General features: G+C 34.2%; 1 protein-coding gene across 3 annotated transcripts in view; it reads right to left on the reverse strand.

Moving 5' to 3' along the window:
- Nucleotides 1-2815: 2815 nt before the first annotated feature.
- LOC106461605 (b(0,+)-type amino acid transporter 1-like) overlaps nucleotides 2816-16033 on the reverse strand; it is a 52873-nt gene continuing 39655 nt past the window's right edge. For all 3 annotated transcript variants that reach the window (XM_013921446.2, XM_022388610.1, XM_022388609.1), the window contains one exon: nucleotides 2816-3610. In XM_013921446.2, coding sequence (XP_013776900.1) covers nucleotides 3546-3610 — 65 coding nt within the window. In that variant the 3' untranslated portion in view covers nucleotides 2816-3545. The remainder of the gene's footprint in view (nucleotides 3611-16033) is intronic.

Here is a 16033-nt window from a genome sequence, read left to right on the forward strand (position 1 = left end):
TTGTTTTTTGTAGTTACTAAAACAAAAACTACCGTCCATATTAAATTAGAACATTAATGATTATTTAAACTTGGTACTTACTATATTTTATTTTTTTTTTTTTATGTATAATACATACAATTTTTCTAGTTAATTGGTTCATCTGGCATAATATTTAATACTTAATTAGTATATCTATTTTCATCATATCATATACTTTGTGGAAAGATTAGCAAGTATGTCTAACAACATTTTTTCATGTATTTAGTGATAATATACGACTTTTTGAATTGATATTAAAGATGGAGAAACAGAGATAAATAACAGCATGAAGTTTTATATTGTTAGGAATTATGATGTTAATACCCAGTTGTTGCTTAATGTAACACATTCAGTTTTATTTTCAATAAATGATGTGGGAATAAATAAAAAAAGGCTCAAAGTAAGTATTGCCAATTTTTTTTCACACGTGATGAAAAAGAAACAAAACAAATCTCAATTTCTCTCATTCATAGTTTGTTTGTATAGATTTGTTATTAATTTTTTTTTGTAAATTTCTCAGAATTAAAAGAAAGAAATTTAATTTCTACTTCCAAATCTTACATTATTCATAAAAAATTAAATCGGACTTTCTTGAAAATTATCATTAATTTTCTGATTTGGTGTATTATTTTCCTAAGCAGCAATTCGAAATAATTTCAGTATCTAAAATATTTGAAGAATACAAGCATTTTGATTAATATATTGTGGTTTAATAAAAAAAAAAAAAAATCTTTCTGAAGTGCTATTCAGAATTTCTGGTATTTTATCTCATCTGATTATGCCTTCCATTACCAGAAATTACTTACAGGTAGTGCAAATTAAAAATCAACTATTTTGAAGATTCAGTTCAAACAACACTTTGGAATATTTATTATTGACTGCTAAGGCTGTACATATATAAAAATGTACAAAAAAACACTCATGTTAGACTTACAAGAAAAAGAAAATCTGTTCAAAACATAATTCTTATTATTCTCTTACAAGCCTACAACAAAATCAGCTTGTATTCCCAAATCTTTTCTAGAATACTAAATAAGGTACTGAAAAGTCGATTTGTATTTTCTATATTTTACACAAGCTAAAAAACATAATTCAAGCATAAATGACGATCTCATTATCCCTTGAAGTTAGTTTTCTAAAAAGTGCTTTCTTTTAAAAAGTGCTTAAATGCAGGGTGTAACAGGAATTAGATGACTAATATGTAGATACTCAATGCTTTGTACACTATACAATTGGTAAAATACAGGTAAAATTTTATATGTACTTAGTGGGGGTTGTGTCTTAGTCTAGGTATAGAATTGCCCATTGCTATGCATTATGTACAGAGAATTCAGTTACACAGAAACTATAAATTTCACTATATTTTCAAACAAATCTCCAGCTGCAGCTCAACATTTTGCATCTCAAACTAATGCAATCAAATAGTCAATAGTTGCAGTAAATCATCATGAACCATATCAGCTATATTTATTGTCATTACAATGTATAAAGTTAGCTACCCTATCAAGTTATCCTTTGGCCATAGTTGAACATAAAAAAGCCAACAAACAAGATAAATAAAAAAATTGGAAATTTAAAAACTTGTAAATAGGGACTGTAAAAAGTAAGGAAACAAGGCTGAAGATACTGTAGACATTATTTTCTCAAACTACAAATCTCTAGTTTGACTTCACCAAATGTAATTCTAGGTAACAATATGGAGCCAAAATAGGGGTTTGTAGTTAGAGTAAATAATGTCTATAGTATCTTCAGCCTTCTTTCCTAATTTTTTTTTTTTTTATTGATCTTGTTAACAAGCACCATTTGTATATTTAAAACAATTAAACTTTCGATTTACTGTAACTCAGAACATAATAGAAAGGATGACAAGTAATGTGTACACAAGTATAAATGAATAAATCCTCTTTGTAAATAAAACATTATTGATAACTGTGCATGTATAGCAAAAGCATGATGCAATTCTAACATTAAAATATATTAAGAGTCGTTGAGAATTTAAATTTATGTTATCTTGCTACATTGTGTTAATTAACACTGTAAATGATCAGGGAATGAATTCACTGGAAGTAGATAATTTGATATTTTCACATGACATTCCCTATAGGTTTTCCAGAAATAATAATTTTTACATCCTTTTATTTTAAGTTTTGGTCAAAAGTAAAATTCACTTATAGAATCTAATGAAGCTGACAAAATTAAAATATGAAGATTTATAGAAAATCAGTATCTTAGCCATAAACAATTCTTAAAGTACAAAACTTACCTGCCTTACAAATGAATTTCTTGTTGATAAGATCCATGAAGTTTATAACAAATTAATTAAAAAATAGCTATCTCCAGTTTGGTTAATATTTCTCCGTTTTTCAAAATTCATACTACTTACCAATTTGTTTTTTTTTTAATTACTTACCCTTAGAAACAAGAAGATTTTAAGTGAAACTATGAAAGTTCTAGTTTATGTTACAAAAAAAAAAAGTAAGCAAATTACATACAATTTTGCAGTGGAAATTAATGAGAATATTCAGCGTGTTTAAGCACATTTGGACTTTTAAACTAGAGAAAATCAGGTTACTGAAACTACAAGTACATTATAATATTTAGTGCAACATTCAATAACTGTCTACTTAAATGTATTTTATGACAGTTATACATTGTGATGATTATACATTACATTACCAAAGGTTTGGGGCAGCACAGTTTATAAAGGAGAGTCCTGTTTTGCACTGAAAACCCATTTAAGTGTCATTCACAACCTGGATTCTCTTAATGAAACTATTTACCCTACTGGTACACATTCCATTCACTTTACAAAGCAGCTTCAGTTGTGAGATTTCAGTAAAATTCTGGTCTGGGCTGGCCAAGTTAGATTCTGGAAGTTTTTTTGTTTACTCAAACCACTGCTGGACATATTTATGATTTCCTACCATTAGGCATAATAGCTGGCTGTTTTATCAAATTGCAATTCTTTGAAAGACACTGCTTTAGATTTCTAGTATTATTATTGGTACGGTTACATATGGTGTTGTTTTAGTTGCTAAATCACTTATCATACACAATGTCTCTTGTCAGTAATTTTTTTTATTTTTTTTTATAAATAAAATTCTGTTTTATTTAATAAATTATAATTATATTTTGTAAAAGTGGATGGATAATACATACACAGTGATTATCTTACTCAAAGGTCCTATGAAATTTGACCAAAAATTTTAAAACACAAACAGCAAAATTAACTATCTTTCAACATTTTTTTTTGCTAAAAGTAAATTAATTTGGTACTTCCATATCCATGTAAAATAACTGCTGTATTATAAAACTCTAAGATAGGATCATTGGAAATTGGTGTATTTATAGATTTGATTGAAGAATGAAAATATGTTTGAACATTTGTGTGGACAGATCACATGTTCATTCAAATAACTCAGCTATGAAATTATCTGCTTTGATACTTGTGTAAAGTCTTCTCTCTCACAATATCAAGTTCTTGAAATATAAAACACATCCTATGACATCAAAGTCAAACAAGCTCAGCTTGTTATTGGGCTTGTTGGAGTAACTTCTAGCAACAGCTGAAGGAAGACTGTAATTTTATCTGTAAAGGAAAATTAAAATAAAACTTAACAGAATAACATATGTAAGATACATTTCAAACATTGTTTCAGTGTAATGTTATACTTTTGGAACAAATTCAAATTATATGCCACAAGTATCAGTTTTTAAACATGGCTCACATGTTTTGTTTTTCAATATCTTAATGGATTATCACTAAAATATTTGTAGTTTATCAGTATAAATCAAATGCACTAAGAAAATGAAAACAAATTACAAAAAATGCAGCTGTATTATGTAATATCCGAAAGTCCAGGAACTTGAATATTTTTTTATATTTTTACATAAAAAGCTGAAAATTTTGGTGCTGTAATGATTTATCAGAAATTATAGATAAGTGTTAAAGAACAGGTTTCTAGTGATTCCACTAACAACTTCGCATTGTTGTGATGAACTATGTTTTTCTGTATATGAAAGGTTGTCTGTTAACTGAATATTAATGAAATGCTTTTAGATGCATACACAAACAGAAAAGAGTTGGGATGTGGCCTAGTTTTTTTTAAAACTAACAAACCACCCAATAATGCTCATCTTTGTTGAGCTCATTATGTTATAAGTAAGTCTATTTGAATTTGTAAAACAAAACGTTGTAAGTAACATTTCATCTTCAACAAGGTATGATCTAAAATAATGCAACTTTTAATTTCTGTAGGTAACTCTACAAATTAATATTTAGATGTTTATTAAACAGCAGAGAAAACAGATCAGTAAGACAGTATCTGTATTTATTTGTATACTACAAGTGTTATGCTATAGTTTTGTTTCAATAACTATTTGTGCAAGCCATCCCTAATTTCAAACTGATATACTGGAAAGAGGGCACCCACTGTTAACTCTTATGAAACTAATGAATGTAGTGGAATGCAGAATAGACATTAGCGACTACTGAGAGCAAAAAAAAAACAAAGCAGCTAGAACAAGGCAATCTCAATAATTGTGGATCATGATTATGCTAAAAAAGAAATTTAAAATTTTCCTATATAACTAAGTCATGTAAAAAACAAAATATGCCTGAATATTGCACTTTCCACCCTTCTGTGTTTCAGGTTTGTCCTCAAGCTAATAATTGAACTTAACTTTAGAACCAATAATCTTTAAACTCAGAATAAGATCAAAGAGCATGTAAACACTATTCCTAAAACACGCACCATACACATGGACATCTCAAACTTTTTAACAATGAATTGCAGTAACTAAAAGATAAAAACCTTTATCAAAGATTTATACTAACTGCAGTAAAATAAAACAATCTAATTTTATATTTCATAAACAAATAAAAAAATTAACAAGATACATTAAACTTAAAAGATAACTTTGCTTTTAAGCTTTTAATTCAAAAATAAAACCCAAAGTGACAAATCCCTCTTTAATAGCAACGATGTCAAAATCTATATTACAGAAAAAAAACCTTTAACTACATTAAGAATACTAGATAATACATTATATAATGCAAAATCATCCTTTTTGCAATGCATGTATTAAAAACCCTTCAATTTTGACAAAGCAATGCGCAAGTAGATAAATAAATGTCAACTAAAAGACCAAAAGGAAAGAAATAAACAAAACAGTGGGTGTTTTCTCATAGCAAAGCCACTTCAGGCTATCTGCTGTGTCTACTGAAGGAAAATGAACCTGATTTTAGCATTGTAAATCTGTAGTCTTACCACTTTCCCACTGGGGGACAAACAAAACAGAGCTACCATGTGCACTTTTAAGAGTGGACAGTCTAATAAAACTAACCATAAAACTGAAATACCATATTAAAAAAAAGAAAATTACAATAAAACAAACTCATTTGACAATGAAAACATCATTATTTAACTTTAATGAGGATTCAGAGCTGTCCCCTGTATATAGGGGCAGTTTAAAACAAAGCTAATATAAAAATGCATGTATTAAAATCAAATACAAAACTCTCTAACTGATTTAAAACCACTATTCATAGATTAAAATATTCCCAAAACGAAAATGGGGTAACCTCAACTCACAGCAATTAAAAGCATCAAAATAACTAACACAATACAAAAAATAACCATTTCTTTTTCATGCAATCACATGTGTAGGAGAGAGTAGTGCCAGGTAACATCCCAGTTCATCTACTTCTATTGGCAATAGATGAAATGGGAATAAACCTAAGAAAATACAATCATTAGGTTGTCAAATATATAATAATGTTTAGATACAAAACCATTTTTGTATTTATACTGTTTACAATATGATCCCTAAATTTTCTACATATTCACAAATCAAAATATTAATTTTTATATACATGCACATATACACTACAAATACATCACAAAAAAATTGCCTTGTTCTCAAGAAATGATAATAATGCTTTAAAGTTTTTTCACTTACAATAAAGTGGCACACCAAGTTTATTTTGGTATATGATTACAATCAGAGTAGACAGAATGGAAATAAACCAGTGCCACATTAAACATATAGATCTACAAGCTAGAAAAAAGAAAAACTGAAATTTATACAAAAGAAAATTAAATCCTTGTTCTTCTACACATTGACATGTGTGAAAGAACCACAGTATTGTCAATATATACCAAGTATTAAATACACACAATATACAAGAAACAATTTTTGGTCCCTGTATTCCACATACACTGGGTGCAGGAGGCTAAGGCTACCCTAAATAAGATGCACTTTACAGAAATACAAATTAGAATAATTTAAATATGCACATAAAATGCACAAACACCTCAGAGTGGTTGAGGTTTCACTCCACTCACCTTAACCTCACCAGCATAGCTTCCAGTGTCACTGTGGTCTTTTGTGGTTTGAGGTCTGCTTGGGCCATCACCAGGTTCTGCTCAGTTTTAGCTAGTGTGTTTCACAAGTGTATATCAAAGGAGGGATGGCCCTTCAAGTTGGCCAATCATTTTCCCAGTTATTGAAAGCCTAGACACCCCTATCCATTCAGCTTCCACCTCTTTACAATGATGCTTGAGCATTAAAATCTTCTCTAACATGGGTTGGTTCAAGATCACCTTACATAGCCTGAAAGAGTTTTGGGAATGGGCACCTATGGTCATTTCTCTTTTGGTGCTCTGGATGCCATGGTAGCATATGCTCTACATGATCTTCCAGCAGAGCTAATCCTTGAGGTGGAAACTCCATCTTTGATGGCTGGAACCATTATACAAGTTATCTGGGTCATCTGCTCAACCATTTCCCTGATCTTAATCATTTACCTCTACCTTCCAAGAACTTGAATGTCATTTGAGATGCACCTAGTGCTGGAAAGCTCTTTTTTGGCTTCAGTATGTAATGGTCCAGTCAGAGATGCAAGAACATCTGGCATCTTCTTGGTAGTGCAACACCCTACAATGGAACAAGTTACCAGGCCACTTTGCTCTTCAGTCTTACCTCATTGGGTGGAACCAACAACAGCATCATTTCCTACTGCTAGGCCACTTAGAGGATAGGTTCCTTCAGCTGAGAAAGTGTCAACTCTGATGATCCAACCTTCCCAGACTCTCAGCAGCACAGGACCTCCATCAGTCGTTACAGGCAGCTCAGCCCTAGGAGAAATTAGTACCAACGTGTTAACTGACTTGGTAAGCTCTGCCAAGGCGGACAAATCAGCTAGCAAGATGTATTCATTCATGGGCTCACTAAGAGTAAACATCAATCTTTCACTCTCCATCTTTGCAATGAATTCATGCCCCTTACTGTAGAGGAAGTCTTGGGCATCCTGGAGCAGTTGTGAGGCTTTATAGGTGGAGAAGAAATCCATTTTCATAGCAGAAAAAAGAAAGCTCCAGAAAGAGGATTTACTATAACAAGGCAAGAAAACCACTGGCTAGTCAATGGAAGTGACTGACCTGGAAACTTTAACTTAAGTATTGAAAATGCAGAGACAGCTTTAATTAGTCCATGGATCAGCAGAGTGCATAGGTTAAGAGGGTCAAAATGCTCGATTTTGTCCAATAACTAGGCACTGCTCAAGCAACACATCTACAGGTTTAACATGCATACTGACACCCATAGAACATATGTACAGAGACTCGGAGGGATTCCAATTCCCTGGTGTTTCTTTGTTTTCATTGAACAAGCTACCAGGCCCTGCTGTCCTTTGTTACCTCTGCCAGAAAACTACCTGACAGTTTGTTTATGGACCAGATGAAGAATTATTGGAAATGAAAGTAACTACCAGTCCTGATCAGTGGATGAAACACTAATGTCAGCCTTCTGTTGATATCAAAGCTAAGATGATCATGGAGTCAAAAGAGTTGAAACACAGTTAATGAACAACGTTGCAGAATAACTGCTTGATCATTAAAGAGGAAAAAAGAAAAAAATGAAGCATGAAAATATAGGATTTGACATTAAGAACTAATGAATATGAAGTTAATTGTGAGTAACCTGAAAAGTAGTATTAGAAATCAGTGTACCTACGAGTTTAATTAATGCTGAAAGACAATTTCAATGTCGAAATATTCTGCAGGTGATGTTTTTTCATAAAAGAGAAAACAATAAGAATGAGATTTGCACTTTGGCAAGGGAGAGAAAATGCAGTTTTATTTTTATAGAACACAGTTTTACCTGGAGTTTCTCAAAATTCTAGTGCAAGCTTATTTTAACTTTATAAATATAAAATGCTGGTGTGTAAGTGAAATCATTAGTAGTGCATTAAACTATCAGATAATAGCTTAGATATCATAAGTATGTACATTTGGTGGACCCAGTGTTTTATTTGATTGAGATAGGAATATTTCAGTCATCCAAATTATAATATTTTTAGTAGACATTTTAGTAGAAAATTCAAGATGTACTGTTATAAGAAAGTATTACACAATTTGTAAACGGAAGTAAGTTCCTAAGGAAAGACACTAAAAATTTTGACAGAGGCTAGTAGTCGAAAGTAAGATTAGCGACAACTAACCTGAGTTGGCTGAACTTCATTCTTTCCTTCTGGAACTCGGCTTTATCAATATAACAACCAGACAGTATATTAGGGATGAGATTGGGTTTCACATGTCTATTCCTCTAGTGAAGTATAGCCTAGCCAGCACTACTAGAGGACCATAGCACAGATACACAAAACCTGTACAAGCAGTTAAAAGTGCAAGAATATGTGCTGTACAACTGCTATCAATCCAGAATTGCTGGTGCTTCAATAATGCTGCAGTTTGTGGTCCACAAAATGTTGCTGCGAAAAATACTCCAGATTTTTTACAACACAAATACTGATGGGCACAAAGGTGTAACCCACAATTATGCTAACATCTGGCTACATCTTAATCACGATATTTGACAGCGTGTATGGGCTGTCCAGAGGAAAAACAGGCTGAGACAGAGTGAACTCTAACAGAGAATTGTTGAGCCTCCTCTGCAGACGATGCTCCTAGATATGCTGGTCCATTCTGGAACTGTAAGAGGTCATTGCTACATACTTGTTATCGACTATTTCACAAAGTGGGTTGAAGCTTATCGATTAATCAATATGTTATCATAGGCCATCGTATGTGTTATCTAAAAACTAAATAGCATGATTCAGAGTACCAAAAGAGATTCATAAAGATAATGGAGCTAACTTCAACAGCCAACTGTTTGCTGTGTTGTGTAATATATAAAGTGTGGTGAAGACACGTACTTAAATTTTTCCTCCGTGTTTAGAAGAATGGATAATACAGTCTACCAAGTGTATGCTTGCAAAGTTTGTTAATCCTAACAGAACTGGATACATAATTGTCATATTTGATAATGACATGCAAGACAATAAAACGGGAATTAACGGGCTATTAAATGAACCTGCTTGTCTAATCCATCGACCAATTAGAACTCGATTAACCTTTGCATTTGAGTCTATACTTTCAGTGTTTAAGGTCAAGTTTTCCCTACCTTTCACTAAAAGAAATTCGGTGTCTCCAAAAGTCAATATAATGGCTGAGATAGGTGATGGTCAACGTACGTGAATTTGCTCAGAAACTTGGGAAGACAAAATGTCGAAAGAAGTGCTATGATCAGATAGTGAAAGAACAGATGTTCTAATTATCTTACTGGATGTAGTTTTAGTAAATGCTGGCTGAACAAAAACAACTTGAATATAGCTGATTGGCTCGTATCTGATACTTCAAGTTAGTCATCATATGCATAAGCTACAGTGGGTACAAGACTTAAACACCAGATGGACTGTCTCACAGCACCGTGTGATCATGTCCATTTGTGAAACGTCTTGACTTTTGACACCATATGGAAGTTGAAAAAAATGGGTGTTTGATCAAATGTAAATCATGAAGTATAGAACTCCACTAACAAGTTGGTGCCAAAGTTGATGCTTAAGGAGTTCTGGGATGAGCAACTGAAGGGTCATGACCTAGTGTGGATGCTCTTTGCTGCCATGTTGCGGACATGAGTGATAAACTATAACAAAGTCATTTTTTTCCAACATCATTATCCTCTGGATTTTTAAAGCCTACTAACCATTTCAGCAAAGTGAGGTCCACCAAGATGACAAACTTCCTATCATATATGTAGTGATGATGGTGCTTTATGAAAACAACCATCGCCAGTACTTCTTTATTCATGTTATAGTATCTGCATTCAAAGGTCATGAATGTCTAACTAGTATATGCAATTACACTGCTTCAACCCCAGTGTTGCAATCATTGGTATCCAATGCTTTGCTCTTCCCATACTGAATGATGTCCAGGTGGAGGCATTAGCAATGGCTGTGATGTGTATATCATTGTTTCAAACTACAGTGGCATGTACCCTTGTGATGGCACTTACCCCATGCATAGATCTTGCTGTGGTATATATCCCATGGACAGACCTTACTGCAACTTGTACCCCATGGGAAGACCTGCATAACTTCATCCACTCACTGGTGGCCACTGTGGTTGAATTTCATTTCCGTCCTGTGTAGATGGTAGGATGTTAACCCTCCAATTAAGTCTAGCCCACTCTTATGGAGGTACCTGGGTCACACCCTCTGCCAATAAAATTGTCATTACAGCTGCTGCAAGTTAATTCCTTTATGATAACTAGTTTTATATGATCACTTCAAAGAATGTTTTGATGGGCACTGCTTACATGGGAGTGAGTCTCACTCTAAGGTATTGTTGCATAGGCCCATTGGGAAGTCTCTCAATGAACATACTGACAACATTATCTTCCAGATCTGTAGAGGCCATTGTTGGAAATGCCTTCCTATGAAATCTACCGAGATTATCTTAATAGATGGCCAGTCCCTTGATGTTGATCCTCTTCTAAGCATTGAATGCAGCCCAAATAGATTGCCAACTTTTCATTGCGTCAAGTCAGTGACAGTTCATACACGACTATCTCCCAGTCATTTTTCTGCTCTTCACCTAAAAGTTCAGTGTCAAGGGCCAGACCATCTAAGCTTACGAACAGCTGTTGCACAACTTATTCCCGAGTCAATCCATTCCAGGCAGTAACCTGCCCGAAACCTATAAGGAACTGGTCTACGTACTCTCTCTCTCCATCCTTTTGAACATCAGCAGCATGATTTATTTGACTTCTCTCTCTCTTATAGCCACTATCCACTACCAGCATGTCTAACGTATGTCCACTAGTCACCAGTGATCTTGACCAGAGCTGGGACTGCTGTGCTTTGATTGGCAACAGCCTAGAAGTTCAGTAGACTTTCCAAAGTCGTCTCAATATTTCTAGGCTCAATTCATTCCAATAAGTCTCAAATGTTCATGCTTCTTTTCTGTTGAGATCAATCTTCAGGTGCACTATGTTCTCGAGTTGTGTAGGTTCTCCAGATTTATGGAAATCTCCTTGAGTCAGCAGTAGCATGCTGACTGATATCACAAACCTTAGCAGAAATAGTGAAAACCCTATGCCCAGGATGAGCATGTCTGCTGTCATTATTGTATCTAACTACCTGATACTTCTCGGAAGATCAGGTTTGACCTGAAAATATCACAAGTAGGTATGAAACAGAAATTTTGGTGCTGTAGCATTAGGATTTATTGTGGAATTTCTGAATTAGTAACGTGTGTATTGGCCATTAGTTTAACCTCTTGAGTATATTTAGTTTAAAGGAATCTCTTTCGTCGAAAGAATGGCATTTTATGGATGTAGAAATACTTGTGACGAAGAGGAAGAATTTACTAGTGGAAAAAGATAATTGTATTGGAGAGATGTCGAGTCTAGAAGTTCTCCCAAAAAAAACGAGTAATTGTAAATCTGATAGACTTGAAAAATTGAGCACAAATGAACACAATATTTATTACAAATGAGATAAAGAAACTACTGTGTATGTACTTGCACAGTCAGAAGGGCAGTTGAGTCTCTATAATGTTAGGCTTAGTCCCATAGTTTTTACTCTCTTAGGGTTGATCTTTGTAGAACTAAAATACGATCTCATTCAACGATCTCCTGGTGAAACTGAACTAAGAAAATACACCTAAATTTAACAGATAAGCTCTGTTACCTTGTCCACTCGACAACAACATCGCTTCGTAAACTTTGTTTTCTCACAAAATTGATCGGCTGTTGTATTTACACACTGTCAATTCGGCCAGCAAAATACATTACAGTCACTAATTATTTCAACCTGGATGCTCTATGTTACTTCAATATCCTCTCAGGCAGAATAGATATTATCTAATATAGAGTTCAAAGAACCAGAACTCTGCTCATTTGTTTTGTTTGTTTATTGTTAAGCACAAAGCTACACAATGGGCTATCTGTGCTGTGTCCACCATAAGCATCAAAACCCTATTTTTAGAGTTATAAGCCTTCAGACGTACCACTGTGAGTGAGAAGAAACAAAGCAAATCTCAACGGCTTTTTGGACCACTTGTTTATGCTGAAACTACATACAAGTTCAATAAAATTATACAAATTCATATATAACTAAAGCAGATAGAAAAAAAATGATACGCCTGCATTTCACAACTTTATGGTTCGAAATTTGTTTGCCGAGTGCGAGAAATTTGAGAAAATTGAAATATGATATAAAATTAAAAAGTTTTTACTTAAAAGCTACGAGTGTTTACGTCACATTTTAATAATTGTCTGTTCATAATTGTCTACACTGTTCGTAATGAATTAGATTTGCATGAGTAGTTAACGTCGGATTTTATGATACAGTTATGAGTCGTCAAAAGAGGCAAGACAGAGCAAAGTTACTATCATACTTTACTGTTGATTGTTTCTGTAAATTCATAGGGACTCGAGGTACATCCATGTGTCCCGAATATATTTGGAGGACAGTTTTACATTCTTTCCTATAGGTTTTTGCATGTATGTCATAATACACACAGATATTGTTCGAAACTCATCTTGTATATATATGCAAACTATGGTGCATTCTCCGAGCGATAGCCGCTTCACGCGCTGCGTTAGAAAAGCTGGACACGCACGCAAAGCTCAACATTCGATTTTGAAGTGACGGGAGAACAGGCATGAATAATGTTGATGCCAAATTTTATTTCACAGGATATTTCCACTAAATTGTCAGGAATTAATCACACTTCAATATATGTCAAAACTTAAAGAATAAAAATGTAGATTTACCTATGTTATTGTTGAGAGCTCTTAGCATGACTAAAATGCTAAAAAATTACCTTCCGCAGTGGGCGGTACAAGAAGTTGCGAGTTTTGGCTCTGAGTGAAACCAAGAAATGTTGTAATACAAGTCTATAATAATTAAATATTTTAAAAGAAAATTTCACAGCCTTAAACTAGTGTACAATTTTCAAATTTTCCCTAAATAGGTCTACGAACTCTAGGTTTGGTAATTATGTTATTGTTACGACAGCGGAAGTCACGTGACCCTAGTAACACGTAATAAGTATCTAGAAGGTTCCTGAAGGCTCGAGACGCCCTCTATTTTGTATATATAAGACTGGCAAATAAGCCGTAAGTAGAGTGTGTAAATCGTTGTGAATTCTAGCGTCTGTTTAAGTTAAAGTGACTGTGGAAATTAAGTGTATTGCAAAGTTGTATTGAGAAAGAATAAACTAGTTTTATTTAAGAAAGGACTTGTATCGCTAAAGTTTCATCCGAAAGAAATTATACGGGAAATTAACAAACGACCAGAGATGTAACATTTTTATTGTACAAAACTGCCGTTCCATGTTGTAAATTATAGAAAAAGTTTTTTCTTGTAAGTCCATTTCACGATCTTCATTCATTTTTGGCCTAGTTAGCGAAGTTTATACATGAGGATGACGTAAGGATTTCAATTTCGGGACGATTGATTAGCCGTCTCCAGAAATTCGAGTATTTCCGCTATTATGCGTGATTTGTCAATGCGCGAGACGCGAATTTCCATTAGTATACCACCGTAACGAGCGGTTTACAATATACAGATATTTTCACGTATCAAACCTATATCTTGGGTGAAATTTTCCAACGTCTCATAGCTACATGGTTATTAACAAGTAGATTTTGAACCCTATATTTATTATGTCTCCGGAGAGACATGCTGTTTTCTATTGTTTCTTCTTCTTCCAAACACTTTTCAATCAACCGTCATTCCTTCATTTCTTTACAGATTTACTTAAACCTTGGTAGGATTATACCTTGGTCCAATATGCCCAGAAATTTTTCTTTTTTTTCTCTCTCTCTTACTTATATCTTGTATCTTAAAATTCCAAGATGTTTATTTTTGGCTCCTACGCGGCCATATTTATAGCAGTTATGATGAAAGTTGATACAAACAAATGGTTGAGCGCCCAACACATTAGCATTAAAAAATGTTGTATTTTCCCATTTTGAGTTTTTTTTGGGGGGGGGGGGGGGTGATCAGGCCTCACAAAAAAGCATAATATTGGGTTTTTGGTCAATTAGTCGGTCATATTTTGACCAACTTGCATGGGATTTGGTATAAAGATACATTCTTGTAGGTCCCAAATAAAGATATAGACAGTTTGATTTTTCTGATCTCAAAAATGATCATGTTAGGATTGCGTGGCAGAGACATTATGCATTCGCCTGCGAATGTTGGCCTCTTTCATGTTAGAAGTAAACTTTGATTCTTTTTTTATGGTTATTTAGTAGTTTTGACCATTGTTTTGGATTTCTTGTAGTTATAACTTGTGTACCAATCGCTTATTTAATTTCTTCTAAAGCAGAAAATTCATCATCAACATACTAACAGAATCTTGCACATACCGAGATGGGGCTAACGCCACTATTTGCAGTAACTATAACGATGTTACGTTTCTGGTCGTTAATTAATTTTCCGTAAAAATTCTTTCCGAAGAAACCTTAGCGATACAAATAAAATTAAATAAAACTAGTTTATTCTTTCTGAATACAACTTTGCAATACACTTAATTTCCACAGTCGCGCTATAACAAACGCTATAATTCACAACGAACGTCTCACGTGCTCGACTCAGCTGTCAATTACACACATTGTTGCCGTCACTTCTTGGCGGCTTATATATACAAGACTACCGCATATCTAGTAGCCTCTCGAGACTTCAGGAAGAAACGTGAATGTTCGAGAATATGACGCGTTACTAGCGTCACTGCCCCTTCCTTAGTATTGTTCGTCCCGAACAATAGCCACTTACATTAAACCAATAAACAATTAACCATAACTTAATTAAATGTACAGAATTTACAAACACAAAATTCAAATTCAACAAAGTATCTTAATTTTACGGGACGTATCATCTTCGGTACTGGTCTCCGTCTCGTTGACTTCTGCTCCATGTGGAGTTCATCTGCTTCATCATGAAACGCCCTTGGTAACAGTCACATCAGTGATAGTAACTTATCAAGGGCTTCACTGTTTCCCTTCTCAAAACCGGGTAGAGTTTCTTCTTCGACAGTGGCTTTTTCAGGTGACACATCTTCAGCAGTCATTTGTTCCGTTGTTCACTTCATCCCAACTGAAATGTCCTGTACCATGATAACGCCAAAGTCTGTTAGCATGCACCACCTTTGGCTTACCTCGCCGACCACATTTTATCTGGAAAGTCACGTCTGAGAGACGATCCACTATGTCATATGGGCCTTCCCATGGAAAAGACAACTTAGGAGACTTTCCTTTGTTCTTCCTGGGATTATACAACCACACCTTGTCTCCTGGTGCAAAGCTGACTTCAGTAGATAACTTCATCAAATCAGCAGATGTTTTCAAGTTTGAACATACTTGATGGTGAATATCATCCATCCTTTTCGATAACACTTTCACAAACTCTGACACATTTTCAGGCAACTCTTCATAAGGTGGGTGTCCTGTTAACAGATCTACTGGCAATCGAAGTTCCCGACCACACATCAACTTTGCTGGAGTGTATCCAGTGGCTTCATGCTCCGATTTAATATCTACACCTAGTTCCATTTCACCATCATCAACTCCTTCAGTCACTTTGACTTCAGCTTGATGACACCTAATTAGTTTAACCTCTCTTAACAGTTACAGGAACTGGGCCTTTGTTGTTCCCAAACGG

The sequence above is a fragment of the Limulus polyphemus genome, unplaced genomic scaffold (assembly GCF_000517525.1).
Source record: "Limulus polyphemus unplaced genomic scaffold, Limulus_polyphemus-2.1.2 Scaffold996, whole genome shotgun sequence".
Lineage (NCBI taxonomy): Eukaryota > Metazoa > Arthropoda > Merostomata > Xiphosura > Limulidae > Limulus > Limulus polyphemus.